Source organism: Nematolebias whitei, chromosome 13, assembly GCF_014905685.2.
Source record: "Nematolebias whitei isolate Nwh7 chromosome 13, NemWhi1, whole genome shotgun sequence".
NCBI classification, from domain to species: Eukaryota; Metazoa; Chordata; class Actinopteri; order Cyprinodontiformes; family Rivulidae; genus Nematolebias; species Nematolebias whitei.
The window spans coordinates 21,392,854-21,411,382 of record NC_056510.1 but is presented as its reverse complement, the minus strand read 5'-3'; the positions used below and the strand labels follow the sequence as shown (position 1 = coordinate 21,411,382).

At 40.6% G+C, this 18,529-nt stretch overlaps 3 protein-coding genes across 3 annotated transcripts in view; all 3 read right to left on the bottom strand.

Annotated features, from left to right (window-relative positions):
* The window catches only part of osbpl6 (oxysterol binding protein-like 6), a 792,463-nt gene that overhangs the window by 336,332 nt on the left and 437,602 nt on the right, over positions 1-18,529 (bottom strand). The window lies entirely within an intron of this gene.
* Positions 12,781-14,101, bottom strand: hoxd9a (homeobox D9a). The gene is made up of 2 exons (XM_037686982.1): positions 13,531-14,101; positions 12,781-13,091 (listed from the first exon to the last, which is right to left on the bottom strand). Exons 1-2 carry the CDS (start codon positions 14,084-14,086, stop codon positions 12,847-12,849), a joined length of 801 nt encoding a protein of 266 aa, XP_037542910.1. The 5' UTR covers positions 14,087-14,101; the 3' UTR covers positions 12,781-12,846.
* hoxd10a (homeobox D10a) lies at positions 16,197-17,821 on the bottom strand. The gene is given in 3 exon segments (XM_037686976.1): positions 16,197-16,549; positions 17,043-17,212; positions 17,214-17,821. Coding segments are annotated over 3 exon segments (981 nt in total). The 5' UTR covers positions 17,750-17,821; the 3' UTR covers positions 16,197-16,274.

Genomic DNA, 18,529 nt, shown 5'->3' with positions numbered 1-18,529 from the left:
ACAAAGATGTCAGAGAGCGGAGATTTATAAGGGCCCCGCAGGAATGTCTGTGGAGATAATATTCAGGCTATAGAAAAAAAAAATCAAAGCTTTCTTTTGTACAAAATAAGTTAAAATATACAAATAACACAAAAAGAAGTGTTGCTAAAAAATTTGCCACTCGCAAATACAAAGCTGGGGAGTGTTTATGCAAAAAAAGCGTCCTTCAAGTACCTTTATTGTGCGTTTAATAAAAGAAAATTCAGAATAACGTTTGTGAAATTTCAACGAATGGACTCTTTGTTTGGGGAAATATGTAAAAAAATAAACTGCTTAATTCCGATAAAGTGTCCGATAGTTTTCTTTCAAAATTGTGGTCCAAATTAATAAATAAAAATAACTCATCAAAATAATAATAAAAAAATATTATTTTGATGTATTTTGGGAGGGAATTAAAAACCTTCGTCACAAAGACTGGTTGGTTTTTGGATTCCGTTTTGAGTGGGCTCATTTTATTTATTTATTTATTTATTTTTTGTTAAATTCAGGAAAAATAAAATAAACAATAAAACATGAGTCCATGCTAAAAGTCAAATGCAACCTTGTTTTATGTACATGTTGTGTGTCCGTCGTGCTTTTATAAGGCTGTGATATCAGTCTGGTTGTCCTTCTGCACGTGCTGCAGATGGCCGGAGGCCGGTGCGGATCTGCCCTTCGTGTTGGGCAGTTTGTGATCCTTCTTCCACTTCATCCGTCTGTTCTGAAACCAGATTTTGATCTGCCTCTCGGACAGACAGAGCGTGTGCGCGATCTCGATCCGCCGCCGCCGGGTCAGGTATCTGTTAAAGTGGAACTCCTTCTCCAGCTCCAGAACCTGCTGCCGGGTGTAAGCTGTTCTGGACCGTTTTGGTTCTGACCCCGAGTAGTCCGGGTTCACTGCGAGGGAATAAAAAAAAAAATAATTAATAATAATTAAAGAATAACAAGATGAAGAATTTAAAAAAAAGTGAGTAAATGTTGCAGCAGAGAAACAATAGAAGTCAAACTGCGGTGCGCTAAAACTTCCAGAAGTGACGCAAAGAAACGATTTAACTTTACAAAAATCTGAGATTATAGGCAGACTTGCTGCAGATTTTAAAACATTAGCGGTCAATCTGCGCTGCAGGCTCTTTCCTAGCGGCCTATTTCCTGAGCTATAAAAATTCATGACATGTGTAATTGTCGAGGCCTCTCAAAGACTCCTATAAATAATCCACTGAGTGGATCCTAACTGCAAGGCTCAGCTGGTCCATGAAGACGCACAAAGAAGAGGAAATCTTACCGGTAGTTACATGAACTTTCTTCATCCAGGGGTAAATTACTGTCGACTGCTTATTGCTTTGGATCCCGTTTTGGCTCTTTGTGTTTTGCTGTCCACAAGTCCGAGGTCCGGCCACTTGGACCGGGGGCCCCTGCTGCTCAGTCTGTTGAGCGTCAAAGTGAGCCGGGTGGTGGCTGGATCTGTCGTGCACGCTGTGACCCCGTGGCTGCACCGTGGAGTCCGGCACCTTGGTGCAGCTGAACGCCTGCTCCGTGTAGTTTGACCGTGGGTAGATCCCTGGGTGCTGAAAGTCTGTGGTGTCCTGCGCCGGACTGTAGAAGTCCGAGCCCTGCTCGGGGATGTAGCTATTCTGCGAATATTCCTCGCAGGGAGGAAATTTGGGATCCACATACTTAGAGTTCACCATATACGAACTCATGGCCATTAATTTCTGAAGGTAGAAAAATACTAATTTTTCCCGAGTTGTCTTTTTTTCCTCCCTCCATAGAGCCCTCCTACTTGGTGTCAACTGAATAAAGTTAGCGAACCATGTGACCAGATCGGCCAATGGAGGTGATGCTGGTCCAAACACCAGTAAACACACAACTAAATGTATTTTACCCAAATTAAGACGCACAACAATGAGACCCTGGTGAATAAACAAACATTGAGCTCATGGAAATCAGAAGTAGAGCCAACATAAATAATATAGACGTACTTTCCTGGCTTAATATATATTTTAAAACTATTTAAACCAAACTATATATAAATATTTAGATGCACGTGTATTTTCACACGATTTTTACAACGATATATTAGTTTCAGTGGTCTGTCTTGAAGGCATGGTGTTCAACAGAGAAACCAACAAAAGCTACAAAAAGCCCCTTGGCATAAAAGCAGCAAATAATGACTGAGGACAATTGATGAACACTGTCTTTGTCAAGAAGGGGTCATCCAAAAGTTACACGAATCTCATCACTTCATCTGCTGCCCTTCTTTAGAAAAGAAAAAAAAGCAGAAGAAAACAGTCTCAGGAGCCCATTGGACAGCAGCAGCAGCAGCAGCAGCCTTTGGAAATCAATAATGCAGAGACAGGAGCTAAAACCACAGCTGGAGCGAGCTGAAGGTTCTTTTTGAAAGAAATAAAAATCTATTTTTGGAGTTTTATTCCAGAGTAATGCAGAATTTCTTGAACAGCTTTAACACTTTGGATGAGGCAACAAATCCCTCCTCTAATGTGCTGCTGTCAGATTTATCGTAGCATGGACACTGTAACAAGCAGGCCTCGAAACATGAATCAATGCATCGATCGAAGTCTTTTCATCGACCATATATTCCCCTAGAAACGAATCTGTGACTCTGGTTTCTTCACACAAATTCGGTTCTACAGGGTACATATAGACGACGGGAAATTGCCCACTGTGAATCTGAACTAAAGTGGCTAAAAGTGACTCAGAAACCTGAACATTTTGCAAACAGACTTGTTGAAGAACAGGCGAAACATGTTCCAATCTGTTTATTGGTTTGATTCTTCCTTTTTTTGTTTTAAGCTGCTGATTTAAGTGGATCTTGTGATCAAGCCAAAGCTTTTTCAGTCAAAAACCTCCAAGAGAAAAATTGTAATTGAGGTTAACATTTGACTTTTGTGCAGTACTTCACCCCAAGTTCACATCTAGAAAACACAAACAAACAAAAAAATTAAGCTTTCTAGAACAAGTCTCAGGTTTTGCAGGCAGTTAAGCTGAGATTTATGGAGTCTTTGTGGGACAGTTTTGAAGCTCCTGAACAGATAAGCTGCTCGGATCATCCTGAGGAGCTTATCACCGCTCACCGAAAGATGAGGCTAAAGGCCACCGAGGTCAAAGAGAATCATTTACAAAACTATCAAAAAGTTTCATTATTTTAGCTGCTGCTGACAGCTCAAAGGGAGCAAAAGTTGACCAAATCCTCGTCAGGCTATTTTTTTTAATTATTTTTTATACTGAGCTGGTCCTTGGTGAGGCCTGCTGTCAACCTTCTCTTTATATAAATTTAAAAAATTCAAACTCAGGCTTTGTTGTTTTAATAAACCAGCAGGGTTTCTTTAAATCTGCTCATAAAGTGTCACATATCAGTATCAGAATAATGACACATTTCATGTGGTTGCAAAAAAAACAATAGCTTTGTCATCAAAACAAAACATATTTAGCTAACAGTTTTTTTGTTTGTTTTTTTCAGTCGTGTTAAATAAAATTCTCTATTTAAAATGATCAGGTTTGAATTTGTGCATGCAAGAGCAAAAACGTTATGTTTAATCATTACAAAAGCTTAAACTATAAAAAAGGAAATGTGCAAAGTTTTAGTGCTGCTGGACTGAAAATCGTGCAATAAAAATATATTTTCATTTAAAGCACACTTAACAGCTTAAAGTCATAAAAGGATCAAATTTCAAGTGAAGGAATAAAAAAGTCGATTTTTACGCACGTGGTAAAAATGTAGAGATCTGAATATTTTCCTCAGAAATAATAAAAATAAAGATGTTATAAATGCAAGATGAGGTGTATAAAACGAATAAATCCATGTTTTCGTCCTTGCACTTCACATTTGAGTATTTATTAGACGGCCTGACCTGCCGTTCACCTCCTCCTGCGCGTCCTTCAGACGGGTCAAAGCCGACAGATTCCCAACAAAGGAAAGATAAAGTCAGCGTTTCGTGGCAGCTTGTGTGAAACCAAAGGCCCACTACTTTAACTTCAAGCTGTTTTTATTTTGCCACGCAGAAAGTGGTCAACTAATATTTGATGGCGAAAAAAAACTTTTTACAATTTAAGAAAATATTCCTGCTTGAAAACAATCAGAAATGAAGCCTAAACGTCCATCATTGCTTCAATATATACATTGATTTATTAGAGTTAGACAAAAAGAAGAAATTAAGAATCATGTGCGCATCAGGCCTTTACAGAAAAAAATACAACTGTATCCCCCTTTTTATACAATTTCTGCTTTGACGTTAACACAGAATAAGAGAAACATGTAGATTTTAAAAGTAATAACCGAGTCTCACACCAGAAAATAGAACAATTTAAAGATTCAAATAAGGCCTAATGACTAAATTCTTCCCTGTGCCTCCAAAAGATGACAACAGGTTGAATTGAGCGCCTCCATGACGCACAGCAATAGGATTAACCACAGCAGCGCGTGTTTGTCTCCAACGCTCCGTTGCTGCTTTTTCTTTTTTTTTTTTTTTTTTACAGGCAGGAAATAGTTTAGCCTGTGAGCATTACGCATGTGACATCACACACGCCCCTGTAGCACGAGCACAATGATGATGATAAAAGGCAGCTTACCGCGGAGTCTCGAGGAGCAGTGCGCGCCCAACGCGTCCATGTTGAAGGAGAGAGCAAAGCAGCTCCCTGGCAGGAAACGCTATTCCAGCCCATCTGGACGCGCTCACTAATACACAATGAGAATTATATTTTGGCTTGTCAAGTCCCAGGCCATAAAACAAACTTTAATGGCGTCACGTGCTGCCTCGCAGCCATTCACAACAGCGCGCAGGCCCATAAATAATCCTCAAAGTTGCACTTACTCAATAATGCAGATTGCATTAATGCGCGCCGAGGAAACGTCTGAGAAATGAGGCCACTGCTGGAGAATGTGAATTGAGGTGCACAGAAATAAAATTAATAATAATAAGTTTAACCAGTTTGTTCAAATTGCAGGAAACAAACTCATCTGATTATTAATGTTAATCTCAGCATGACATGAAATGATTACATTTAATTATAGGAGATCTTTGATGGTGAGATTTCACTAACAGCTCAAGAGCCTTTAAACTGAGAGCGCGCTCTGACTTGCGCACAAATCCATTTGTCTCCTGAGTGAACAGCCACAAAAAGAGTGATGCCAAATCAGGCCAATCCCAGAGCGCAACGCATGTCGGCCCCTCCTCTCCACTCCTGATAAACCAGAATTGCGTCACTTATTTTTACATAATAAAAACAGTTTTTTTTTGTTTGTTTGTTTTTTAATCCCAAAGAAGTTTAGAATGTTACTGTCACTTTGCACTTGTTAGCTCATACTCACCTGCAACATCACGTGCAGCCTCATCAGAACCATCATCACACAAACATGACTTTTCTGTATTGTCTGAACAAAAATGATCCACTCCACTAAACTGACTGATAAAAGACAACTTGTCAGTAAATGGAGAGTGAAATTAGATGTTTAATGTTAAACCACCTGGGGGCGCACAGTCTGCCCAGTATAGAAAGGGTTAAAATATTTGATAAAGGACTGATACATGCTGATCCCCATTTGAAAGCAAGACTCTTAGAGATAAACTCGATCACGTGACCCTGGTCTCAGCCAATCCCCGTTCACAGAGAGCTGCTCAGAGAGAACTGCATGGCTAAAAGGAGACGGACTGTTGGGCAACAGCGCCTCCTGCTGGTGATTTATTGGCCTTCCAGTTTCTGCTCAAACAGGTCAAACGACTCAATTCCACATAATGATTCAAAATGATGAGAGCGTGCTCTTCTGCCGATGCAGTCAAGGTTTTTCAGTGATATTTCTTTCAAACATAGTTCCTAAAACAGTCATAAGAGTTGGAGGCATGTGCATTCTGAATTAAATAATGCATTAAAACCTGTTTTGTGCGTAAAAACCAATCTATATATTGCAAAATGCAAACTTCCAATGCATTTTGTGTTACACTGATATAAAAATTGATGAAATTCGCAGGATTCTTGTTTAGCAGTATAAATCGTGTCACGGGATTGTTGATGCAGAATGTAGATGCAAGTTTTAAATGGACCCATCTTCAAACGTAATCAAAAGGACATGTTTTCCCCAAAGCATTTTATTTCCATGTAATAAAGTTCTGAAAGATTCAAAAAGAATGGGAAATCACAGCCATTCGTGGAAACCACCAGTTAAATAGGCTCACCTATCAAATGTGTTTATAATTACATCTATTACATCCACACTAGTGTGTGAATTCTGAAAATGAAGACCAGAGAGTGGACCCTGTTTGGCTTTTCTGCCCCTCTCCTGTGTGCAGGCTCCATTTTGCCGCATTGCAGTGAGGCTGTAAATACTTTCGCAGCTGCCTGTCAGGCTGTGAAATACTGTCTTTGTTCAGTCTGGCCTCATCTCCAAGCAGCTGAAAACAGCTCTGAGAAATGCACTTCTTATGCTAGACTTTGCATTTTACAACATCACAAAGAGCTGTTGTTAAATTTCGTTACTTCAGGAGATTATTGCGATTTTCCTCTGGAAATTATTGACAAAAACATTACGTTTTATCAGAGGGGTCATGGAATAAAGGTTTGCAAACAGACACACTGCTTCACATTAAAATCGCTGTTTGGATTTTATACACTTAAAAATCTATAGCTCTTTTTTTCAAAGCATTTTATTATCCATCCATCCATTTTAAACAAAATAATTCAATGTCGTAAAGTGGCTCATGATGAAGCTAGGTTTGCACATGACGCAGAAAACGGCTTAACAATTGAATTGACCTGTTCAAAATCATTTTTCTTTTATGAATGCAGCTTTAAAACAGCGACACATACATTTCAAACGATCCCCACCAAAGTAAAACACATTTTTTCCATCACACCTTGCGACACGTGAAATCACCTAAATGCCCAAATGGCATTAGCTCGCTGCTAATTTACATGACTAATGAAACAGGAAGCTGTCGAGCACCGCGCGCACACACGCACAGACATGCATATCTTACCTATATCCGGTAGATAATCCATGTTTACACTTTGATCTTTGCGGCGGCGGTGCATTCTGATAATGAAAGCGGCGCGAGGCCAGAGCTGCAGCTCAAACTCTTCTCCTGTCACTCATCCAGGAGCCTCTTGGTGCGCAGAGCCGCGAAATGCGCACGGATCAGATGTTTCTCAAACGAATGGCCGATGCTGCGCAGAGACGAATTGGTTTAACGCCATATAGACGCAGAATGCAAGTGGGGGGTGCAAAAAAATCGCTTGGGAAATCAGGGAAAGGGCCATGAAGACGTTTGCCTCTCACACATGACCAGTGGCATCCAATGACAGGCGATGGAGGCGCATAAAAGCTTCTATTGCCGAGCTGTAAATTGTCCCTTTCACAAAAAGGAATTTGGACTGCAGCAATTCTCCCCATCTCTGCGCATAAAAGAAGAAGCCCCCCTCCCTTATGTGTTCCAAACAAGAGCTTCCCACAATGTTTGCAACTTCTCCTGCCGGATTATCAAATGTGACGCCCCAAAAGAATATTCCACCTTCATTAAAACCAAAACCAGACAAATCTGGAAGAGTTGCTAAAAACAAAATCGAAGCTGACGCATTTCTCAGGAACTGACGTCAATTTATTTGCTGCAAACACTCTTTGTTAACAAAAAATAAAAACATACGAATTTGCTCAGATTGTATTTATTTATTTATTTATTTGCAGTGAAGGCACAATCCTGTCCCTGATAAATGAGTTCAAAATTCAGAGCGGGGTTTACAAAAATCTGTTTATGACACTAGAATTAGAGTGAGATTTTAAAGAGCTCCTGCGTGGAAAAAAAAGAGAAAGAAAAGTATTTCTGTTTTCTGTGAAAAGTGTGATTTCCTTGTCACCAACGCTCATTTAGTGAAGTAAAGGATGTCGACTTGTTTGTGCGTATTTGCGCATCGTCTTCTTTATTCTCCCTGCTCGCTTTCTTTAATTCGCGCCCACCTGTCCCCCCCCCCCCCCCCCAAAATAGCAAAAGACTCATTCGCAGAGTGAAATTACAGTGAAACATTTAGACTCTTTCCACTTTCGACAGTTGAAGGCTAAATAACGCAACCGCAGCTCTCCTCGTGCGCATTGGTGCCAGCAGCAAAAAGGAATTTCCGTCATTGTCGTTCATCGGGTGGCAGCCAGAGTCAGCTCTGCACGATTTATTGTCAGGCCATGGCTCTGGGCTTCCTGTGTGTGCACGGGCTTTTCACGTGCCTGTGTTGGGATATGCTTCATTGTACAGCCGTGATATTAGACGGCCACTCCACAGATGGAATAAAAAGATCAACTTCGCTTTGCGCGAAAATACCGTCCATCCTGTTTCAGATCATTGAGACAGAGACGCTGCAGATCTCATATAACTCAGCAGATCATGGGTTCTTACATTTTTAAGATCCCGACCCACAAAAATATTGTGACAGAAGCTTGGCACCGCATTGCCAATTTAAATACGCAAATTTACCAAAAACCCAATTAAATTTAATCCAATCAAATATATTGGTGATTTTTTTTCTTTTTTTTTTTAATCATAAAAATAAGTTGATATCTAGAGATAGTCTCATTTTGGGATCCGGGCCCTTACTTTGGGAACCTCTTCATTAGATTATATTCAACATTTCTGCTTCAGATTTATAGAAACTGCTTCTAAATTAACATTTTCATTCCCAGTCTCACTGCTTCAATTATTCTTATGAGACTTTTTCAAAGTTTCACATGTCTCCACATGTTGTCCAGCTAATTTTTCATGCTTCAACACATTTTGTGGACATTTTGGAACAAACTCAATAATTACAGCATATTAAATAAAACATTAATTTCCTTTTTTTAAGGTGGAATTGATGTTTCCACATTTGGTTCTGGCTATTTTTTTATTTTTATTTCTCTTAACTTTTTTTACAAAGCCTTAAAAAATGCAACTGACTGAATCTGGTTAGTTTTCATAGAGCTAAATAAAAACAATGAGTTCAAGAAGATAAAGCATTAAAATAAACAATGTTTATTGCTTTTAGTTTAAAAAAAATGTCTTGGGTGTTGTTAGGTGCAGCAAAAAGAGGTGGGACTGCAGCTCCAACACCACTGAACTCTAATAAAGATGTGGCCACCACTTTAGGGCTATTTGATAATTCCTCACTTTGGTGAAAGTTTTTCTTTTTCTTCATCACAATCCTGCAACTTAATCTGTCTGAGACAAGAAGAACAGATTAGGTGAAGCATAAAAAAGGAGAAAAGGGTCCTTAAATGTTACTTTTGTGTGTGTCTAAGTGATTTAGCACGAATAACCTTCTTGTTTTCTGAAATGTTTTCTGAAACATTTGAAGTGTGTGTGTAACAAGGTTCCCAATCAAGAAAATATGACATCATGAATTGGAGGGATTTTGGTTTTTGTGCATTGTAGAAATCAGAGGCCTTTGGTTAAAATGTCAGTTAAATAGTGAAAATGAGGGTAATTTCCCCCCGCCATCATTTGGTGACATGGTGTTGGGTGTTTACACACTGATGGTGTTTTTATAGCCTACATGCATTAAAAGGCTGAGTGTGTAAAAGTTCAACTGATGTTGTTTTGACAGATGTCATCAACCTGGTTTTTAACAAGATTATTTTGTGTCCTCGCATGTTAAATCTTGACCTTCCTGCCAGGCGATATTAAAGACTAAAAAAAGACCCAGAAACACACGCTGTAAAGATTTACAGGCAAGACCATTTGATACGAATATAAGGCAAGAGGAAACATTGTTTATTTAAGTGACAAATTATCAAAGAAATACAGGCTGCACATTGAAGAAAATAATTTTCCTCGTTGATTTAAATGTTTCACACACACACACACAAAAAAAAACTATTGACTTAATCAATAATTATGGTGGTTTGTATCAGTTTTAGTGACAGACTCTGACCTTTAATTTTCTCAAAGCTGACCCTCCGGAGTCTCAACACCTCCATAATGTTTCATTCACAACTGACTCCATTCGTATCCCTCCGCTGTTGTGTCTCTGTATCCATCCGCAGTTCTGTTTTTTTCCTGCAGACCCACATTTAATTTAGGCCAATGGGTCACAGAGCACGTGCTGCCTGTCCATCCTGGCCCTCTGCTGTGCACGCACCTCAATCAGCAAGGTTGCTGTTTATTTTCTTAAAATATGTAAACATAATATTAATTTGACAACACTTCAAATATAGCGTCTTTGTTTAGTGCCTCAGTTTGTTCGTTTGTTTGTGTCAAAAAGACAAAGGACGCTGCTCCTCTAGTCAATTTTAATAAAAAGTTCGTTTTAGTTAAGATGCAAACACAATAAATTGCATTTCATGCGAAAATGCAGAATGCTTATTGCTGAAGAACTTCCTGAAAATAATGCTTATTGCTGATGAGCTTGCTGAAAAGCAGCTGAAGTAACTAAAAACATGCTGAAGTGTAGCTGAAATGTCCTAATAATAACTTTGATCTTGAACGCTGTGTCCAACAAATGTGTTAGCTTCCCCTTGTTCGAACAGATGTCCATTTTCTATTTTCAATAAACTTATCTGCACTGAAAACCTCAATTCTTTTCAGCGAGTTCAGTGTGCCTGACCTTATTTTCCCCTCAGAATGGCCTACAGTGACAGAAATAACATCCTGTAAAAGTGTGGATCAGACTGGCGCTAATGAGCGCACTCCTTCTGGGAGAGTGAAAAAGCACCTGATGACACGACGTTTCCCTCAGTGACTTGAGAACTTGGGACTTTACCAGAAATGTCTGTAAAATACTAGAAGGGTTTGACTTATGCTGTTATAATCTGAAACAGTGGTCTCTGAACAAATCTGCACTTCATGTTCCGGGTCCACGAGGTAACAAATACATACTCAGATTATCTTATTGTGAGCTTATACGTTATTCATGTGGTCAGAATCTAAAATAAATGCCTCAAAAAAACACTTTCTAATCTCCACTAGAATGATAATTTGTCCCTCGCGCACCCCGGCGCACTAAAACAGCAGATTAAGGCCCAAATAATCAATTCAACATGACTTCCAACCCTGAAAACAGAATTGTGCTTTGAACTGCGCCCGTCGGCTGCTGCCAGAGTTTTCATTTGAACTAAAACCCTCATGACTTTCAGGAGCTTGAACGCGTTTTGTGTCGCTCGGAAACAAAGCAGCAGCCTTGTTCTTATGTGCGCACCGCACCAGGCGTGCGCGGTGTTCGCAGTTCTGCGCGCAAATCAAGGGTTCAAATAAAGACATGGACTTTGGTGGAGAATCAGTAATATCACGAGACTATAAAATGTGGAACATTTTAAAATAAATGTTGAAAACATATGTTGGATTTTTTTTATATATAATTGTTTTCTTCCGCATTTTTATTTCTAACGATGCCGCAGCGCAGAAACAAAGCCCTTTGTTTGGTTTGCGCAATGATAAATGAAAGCAACCAGAATAACTGAACGAAGTTAAGGAGATTATATAATTTAATGGGAATATAAGCACAACAGCATGTCTCCAGCTGTTCCTATTTTAGATGATAATAACTCTTCCTTCTTAAAGATTTCAATCGGATGTCTCTGCGCAAAATGTGCGGCACAGGAGATTCCCAAATGTGGAGCTCAGACCAGGAGCTGAAACTCTGCAACTTTTAAAACGAACCTTTAAAAGACATGTTGGCCATTTAAATCATAAGACACATTCATGATGGAAAAGGTTTTATGTTGGTCTCCTAATCTTGGGTTTGGTTCAGTCGCTGCAACTCAAAGAGCAACGTCGCCCCCTAGCGCTCAAATCTCTCCAAAACAATTTTGTAACAAAACAACTCAAACTGAGGGAAAGGCCTTAAAAAGCTCGTTACAAACTGTTTATTAAGGTTAGCAGGAAACGACAAAAATATGATATGCTCAATTAAAAGTCTAACAAACTTAGAAAACTGTATGATCAGTCAAAGTGAAGTTGTTTCCCATCAGTTGGAAGTCCAGCTGAGGGGTGATTTCCTCTAAAACAATTCATCGAGCAGACACCCTGTGGAAAAGTGTCTATACTTTCTGTTTGTCAGCAACAGACACAAACGCCATAAGAAGAAGGGGGGATGGGGGGAGTGTAATTACTGGCCAGGTCCATAAACTAATTTAAGCCAGACGTCTGGTCATTTCTATAGCTTTATTGGACCAAGCTTCTTCCTGCTTTAAAGTAATTGCAATAAATTGGAAGACGTTCTTCCAATCATAAACATTTTATTACCTCTACTTTTTAAATTCGCTGATTAAAAATAAAACCTGCAACTTTGCAAGAAAAAAAAAACATTTTTGTGACAAAAATAATTGAAAAATAGAGCATCAGGGAATTTCTTTGGTGCAAAATAAACGCCTGAATAAACCAACAAAAAAAAAAGAAGAAAAAAATCTCTTTGTTTGTTGTGTGAAAAATGGAGAACACACACCCAGTGGTGGAGCATTTCCCGACATAAACAGCAGTCATAGTTGTAGAGAAAATGTTTTACTCCAATTGTTTTTAGCACTATAAAAAACATGTTTATAAGTGATGCACACGAGCATCCCAGTTTCATTCCTAAAACATCTATTTATACGGTTTAAAGTTGTTCTTTTCCTTCCTGTTCTTTTCCTGACAGATGCTGCCTGCATGGATCTCACTAAGACAAATTCCTCATATGTGATACACATGTGGCCACGGGTCGTGACGCTCATGCGTAAAGTTCGTCTGAAAATAAAATCAAATTTAAAAGCAAAGGTTCCAAATAAAAATAACATTAAAAATAAACGTTCATTTCCTTGACGTAGATGTAAAAAATATATAGAAACAACCATAAAAATATGAGCAGTGGTCCCAGCAATGAAGTTTAAATCGGCTCATTTCTGCTCCTCTCTCTGTTCATCTTCTTCATCTTCATCCTCCTGTTCTGGAACCAGATCTTTACTTGTCTCTCCGTTAAGCTGAGAATGCGGGCCACCTCGTAGCGCCGGTCTCTGGTCAGATACATGTTATAAAGGAACTCCTTCTCCAGCTCTAAAGTCTGATATTTAGTGTAAGGGCAGCGCTTCTTTCTCGTGGAGCGCGCGTGGATCCAGTTTGCTGACGGGTTGTCTGAAAAGCAGAAGAAAAGAAAAAAAGACAAGATGAAAAGATGGGATTCATTAAATAAGTATTTATTATAATATTTAGTGACATTGGGGAACAGAACCCAAAATATGGTTCATGTAAATGTGATAATATGCACAAAATAGTTGAATTTGATTATTTATTTATTTATTTTTGACAAGATCTATCTCATTCAGTTGTGAAGAGATTCTTGTCGAAATAATGTAATATGCATGAAAATTAGTTGTGGTTTAAAAAAAAAAAAAAAACCGAATCGCTGCAATAACCTTTGCAGGGCGGGTACCCCCCCCCCCCCCCTCCCCCCTTCCGCAGCTCCGGTATAGTACGAGACACTTTTATAGGTTAGTAAAAGCTTCAGTTTTACACACCCGGCGCATACAGTTCTCCGGGCTGTAAATCAGGGCCGGCTATTTCTTTAACTTACTTGGGTCAAGTTGTTGTTGTTTGTCGTCTTTGGGCTGGCTGGATAGCTCACTTCCTCCGTGCGCCTTGGCGCTCGCCTTTTCTGCGCACTCGGAGCCCGCGCGGTCCACGGACAGCGGTGGAGCCTCTGCCTCCTGCGGGTGGCACTCTGCGGCTTTGACATCAGGCGGGACCTCCGGCTTTGTCCCGTACGGCCTGGCTGGGGTGCCGCTGGTGTTGGTGGTGGAGTGGAACCCGGCGAACGGAACGTGGTTCGAGATAGGGTCCATCCAGGGGCGCGCGCCGACATATCTGCCGTCCGAGGCGGGCAGATGCGATTGGTGGTGGTGGTGGACGTAGGGATGATAGATCCCCTGAGGGTGGACCGCGGACCAGGACGATGAGAAGGACTTTGGGGCGAAATTGCACGAAGAGAAGTCTGCGCTGTCCCCGGCACCAGGCGGCCGAGGGACCATGGAATGTGGAGCCGGAATAAACCGAGCTCCGAACACGTCCTCCGGGTCCTGACCCATTACGGAGTCCACATAGCAGTTTCTAATTGTACCACTGGAAGACATTTTTTCATAATACGGGGTGCACGGGTAGGAGAAGCTTCCCCTCTATGAACAATCATAGTAGTTTTCCCCCCTTGCTGCCCTGCATCTACAGGGATTGGTTTACATGGATCACGTGATCATATTTACCAATACAAGTCGTGAATCAATCCTGCCCGGGCTCTCCCTTTTTCATCAGCTTTAATTTAGCTTTTCATTTCGGAAATGATAAAAAGCTAAGCCTGACTGCAAAGATGGAGCAATCCCTCACAAGGAATCCATCTTTTCCCTTTCCTTTTTGGAAAAAAAACGGAGGAAAATATGAATAGTTCTCTTCCATGACCACTCACGGACTTTGTGTATCTTAATGCGTGCAGAGCACTTTGATAATAATCGTCCTGATGCCCTGACTGCCTGTAAAATGCTTTATAGACTTACAAAGTCCTCGTAAAAGAGATGTAATAACACCCTGTAAAGTAGCAGACGCCGTTTCCGGTCGCAACGCGGCGCGTGCGTTGCTAAAAAATAAATAAATAAATGAAGCACATATATGAATATATGTAAATTATATAAGTTAGGGAGGGAACGACGGTGAAATGATTGTTTCCGTTCAAAGGAGAGCAATGATGGATCAATAAATGTTTTATTGGGTGATTCCACATGTCAATAAAAAAAGAGTTCAAATGTGTCATTTAGAAAAAAGAAAACAGTTGAAACGTTTGTTTGTTTTTTCCTTCTTTTTATGTTTATCTTTTTTTTTGTTTGTTTGTTTGACAATATGTAAATTAACGTTTCCTCTTCGGATCTGCAAACTATTTCAATCAAATCGTGGTTGGAGGAGCTGCCTGGCTCCAATAAGTTAGTATTTGAACATAACCCTGCTGCTCTCCTGTCTTTATGGAGCGTTTGTTAAGTTATAAACAGGCTCGAGCATCAAAGCAGAGCTATTTTTATCTGATTACCCCCCCCCCCCCCCCTCTGCATCCCTCTGCTGCAGAATCAGACAGAAACCATCTGCAGAGGAGAGTTCGTGCTCCATCCTTTTTAAATTAACTTGGATTTTTACACTGATTTTTATATTATACCACTTTTTAAAGTTTTTCCGAGAGGCACACAAATACAGAAGTCTAGTTAGCAACTTCTCTTTTTGTTTTGTTTTTGATCTTTTCAATTTTATTTTGTCTAAACTAAATCTGCTTCCCCATGGCTTTCCTCTCTTGACCTTTATTTGTTATTTTCTTCTTTTTTTATTTAAGGGAACACATTTTATTCATGTGTTCTTCATTGTCTAAAGTAGCAAAGGAAACATATTCTGATGATTAAATATCACAATTAAAGGTCGTTTCTCCTGCAGGGAGGAAATAAGATCAGGCTTTTGTCAAATACATGTCGCCACCACATGACGCGCATGTTATCAAATTATTTTTGTCCACGTCAAAAAAAGTAAAAAAAAAACAGGAGGCTTTCATAAAAGTATATGGAAGCAGATCTTAATTGTGGACATGAATTAAATAGTATTTCACTCTCTTTAAATCCCTAAAATAAAGTAAAATATGGAATATTTCAGCTAAAATTAATAAAAAATGTTATTGCTCACAACATTGTGCAATTGATTTTCTTGCTGTCAATACAAAAACCCTTGAATGTATTATAATATTTTAACTCTAAGGTCACATTTATAATTATTACTCTGTGAAAGAAAAAAAAATATTAATATTGAATTTGTCTCTGCAAAGTTACACAGATACATTCAGCCGCCATTATTAAGTGTTCAGCAGATATGTCGGGCAGCACAGTTCGACATAAAACAAGACTGTGTCTCAGTACATTATTTATTGCAGAGTATACATGCACCAAACATGCAACAAATTCACATTGTTTCCCACTCAGAGGCCCACAGAACCGTCCTGGAGAATTTCTTGCACAAAATGTAAAACAAATGTTGCACCAAACACAAAAACTGCGCTCTCTCCACATTTTTTCTATCTTCCTTTTTTTTTTTTTTTTTTTTCGATTTCCACACAGTAAGGAGAACTCCTGGACAAATGCAAGACCAAATGAAAAGCGCTACCCTGTGACAATATTCAACAAATACACGACGCCACACGACATGAAACAGTCCCTTCTTTTGTGTTTGGAACATTAAGACAAACGTCCAATGCCACGAAAGCTTGAGGAGAAGAGGAGAAAAAAGGCAGCAAAGCGCACGAGCTCAGGAAAATGTGAGGTTTGAGGTGAGTTCTCGGATGCGGTTTTCTCTGTTCAGTTTCTTGAGTTTCATCCTGCGGTTCTGGAACCAGATCTTGACCTGCCTGTCCGTCAGGTTGACGCTCCTGCTGATCTCTAGGCGGCGCTCCCGGGTCAGGTACATGTTGAAGAGGAACTCCTTCTCCAACTCCAAGGTCTGGTGTTTGGTGTAAGGGCAGCGCTTCTTCCTGCCGCTCTTCGCTGTGAGCCAGTTGTTGGGTGAAGCTTCCTCCTTACAGTCTGTGCAGGAAAATAATAATAAAAAATTACATTAGAGGGTTGTTTCCTCTCCTGCACATCATCTCACATCATGCTTTGGATTTCGCCTCAGGGAAATTAAGCACAAAATGCATGAATGAAAATAACGCAGAGGCATAATAAACCAAGATAATAATTAAAGTCAAACTAGAACCGCTCGTTAAAATAAAAATCTGTTTATGAAAAATAAGCTTTAAATGGCCAAAACATTAATGCTTAAACATTAAAATTTAAATAAAATGCAAAATAAAAAAAAATAAAAAAGGTTGCAACTTGCATTCTGATTCATAATAATGAGTTCAAAATAAAGTCAAACATCTAATACCGTGTGGGGATGTGCATGGTAAAACCATTGAGTTGGCCATTACTGCAACCTGAGAAAGACTCTCATTAAACATTACGACTTTGTGTTTTATTCTTTTTATGATGCTGGAGCTCGTTGAGAGATAAAAGCTCGTGCCTGCAGCCAGCCCACCTTTCCCTTCCTTCTGCAGCAGCAGCAGCTCCGGGCTGGGCGCACGCGCCTCCGCCGAACACCTCCTTTTCTTCTCCTCCGAGCTGTGGAGCTCCGGGTCCGGGCTCGGTGTGCGCGTGGGTTCGGGCTCCTGGATTTTCTCCGGCTCCGAGAAGTCGGCACCGGGAGGGGGGGGGAGGGGGCGGAGGTGGCTTGACCCGGCTGAGCTGAAGGAGCGTCGGGTTCGGACTCAGCCGCTCGTCGTGGCTGTAGCCGTCCGCGTGCTTCCCGTTCGGGTACGTTTGGCTCAGTCTGAAGTAGCCCGGAACCGGGATCTCGGGGCCGTCCACGGGACACGGCTCTGGATAAGGCGAGCTGACCTTCTGGTGTCTCTTCTCGGAGTACATGCAGCAGTTGCTCTCCTCCTTTATGCTCTGTGAAAATGTGCAGCTTGACATCTGGCTGTCTGTCCTGCAGGCTCGACCCGGATCGGACCAGTTCTCCAGCTGAGGTATGTACGGGTGGACGTTCACGCCCGCGTTGTGGCTGACCTCCCCCCTTGTTTTACCAAAAGACGGCAGGAGCCCACAGGTTCCGTAGCTCCCCATGTCTGCTCCTGACGGCATGTACATGTTGCTGCTGGAGTAGAAGCTGTCCGTTCTGCACGCACCGAGTAAAGACTCCACCAAGAACGGGTTTGCTGCAGGTGAGCTGCTGGGGAAGGACATTTTTTCTCCTTGGAGGGGGGGGAGAAGTTCTTAAGAGGCGAGAGATGTCTTTTGCAAGCAGACATATCGAGGAAAAACAATCTGGAAGTCGGGATGCCTCCCGACCACATGACAAACCCACCAATGAGATTTGAAAATGGCCTTGAGACGCAGCCTCCTGCCTCTGCACGCGCGCTCACTGCGGGCGCACGCGTGGTCAACAGCGACACCTACGACACGGACTTGAAATTGGTTTTGCAGGAGGCGCAGAGGGGGCTTTGATGCGACCTTTCTGCGAAACCAAACGCCTCAGATTTGACTAAAAACACCACATCCACACCTGGAGTGCACATATTCACCATCGACTCACTGTGAAATGCTTTAAATGTGCAACAGCACGAGGACTATCAGAGCTTCTTTGTGTGGAACACTGATAAATAAGTGCGTGCCGCAGTCTATGACGCATTGACATCGACTCTTAACAGAAACAATGTGCCCTGCAAATCTTAACTTGACTTTATTTTTCATTTTTTACTCATCTTTCTCGATATATTAAATATTCTAACAGTCAATTTGACATGAACTGTATTTATGACTTCATTTCAATCGTTTTATAGAAGGAGGTTAGGAAGTGTAAATGCAAATGCTCGTTTATTCATCAATTATGCAAAGTTTCGTGTTTTTAATGGTTTTAATTGAGCAGCACCATTTTCATCAACAAGCAACTGTTTCCTTAAAGAAGTCAACGAAATGACCTTGGAAGAAATGAACGCAACAGCTTTTGTTTCATTTGTGTAAAAT

Bases quoted from the DNA above. Each gene is read 5' to 3' on its own strand.
- hoxd9a (XM_037686982.1), bottom strand. From the start codon at position 14,086: ATGTCTTCCAGTGGTACAATTAGAAACTGCTATGTGGACTCCGTAATG. The intron at 13,092-13,530 runs GTAAGTTAAAGA...TCTGCTTTTCAG, and splicing joins ACAACAACAACTTGACCCAA to ACAACCCGTCAGCAAACTGG.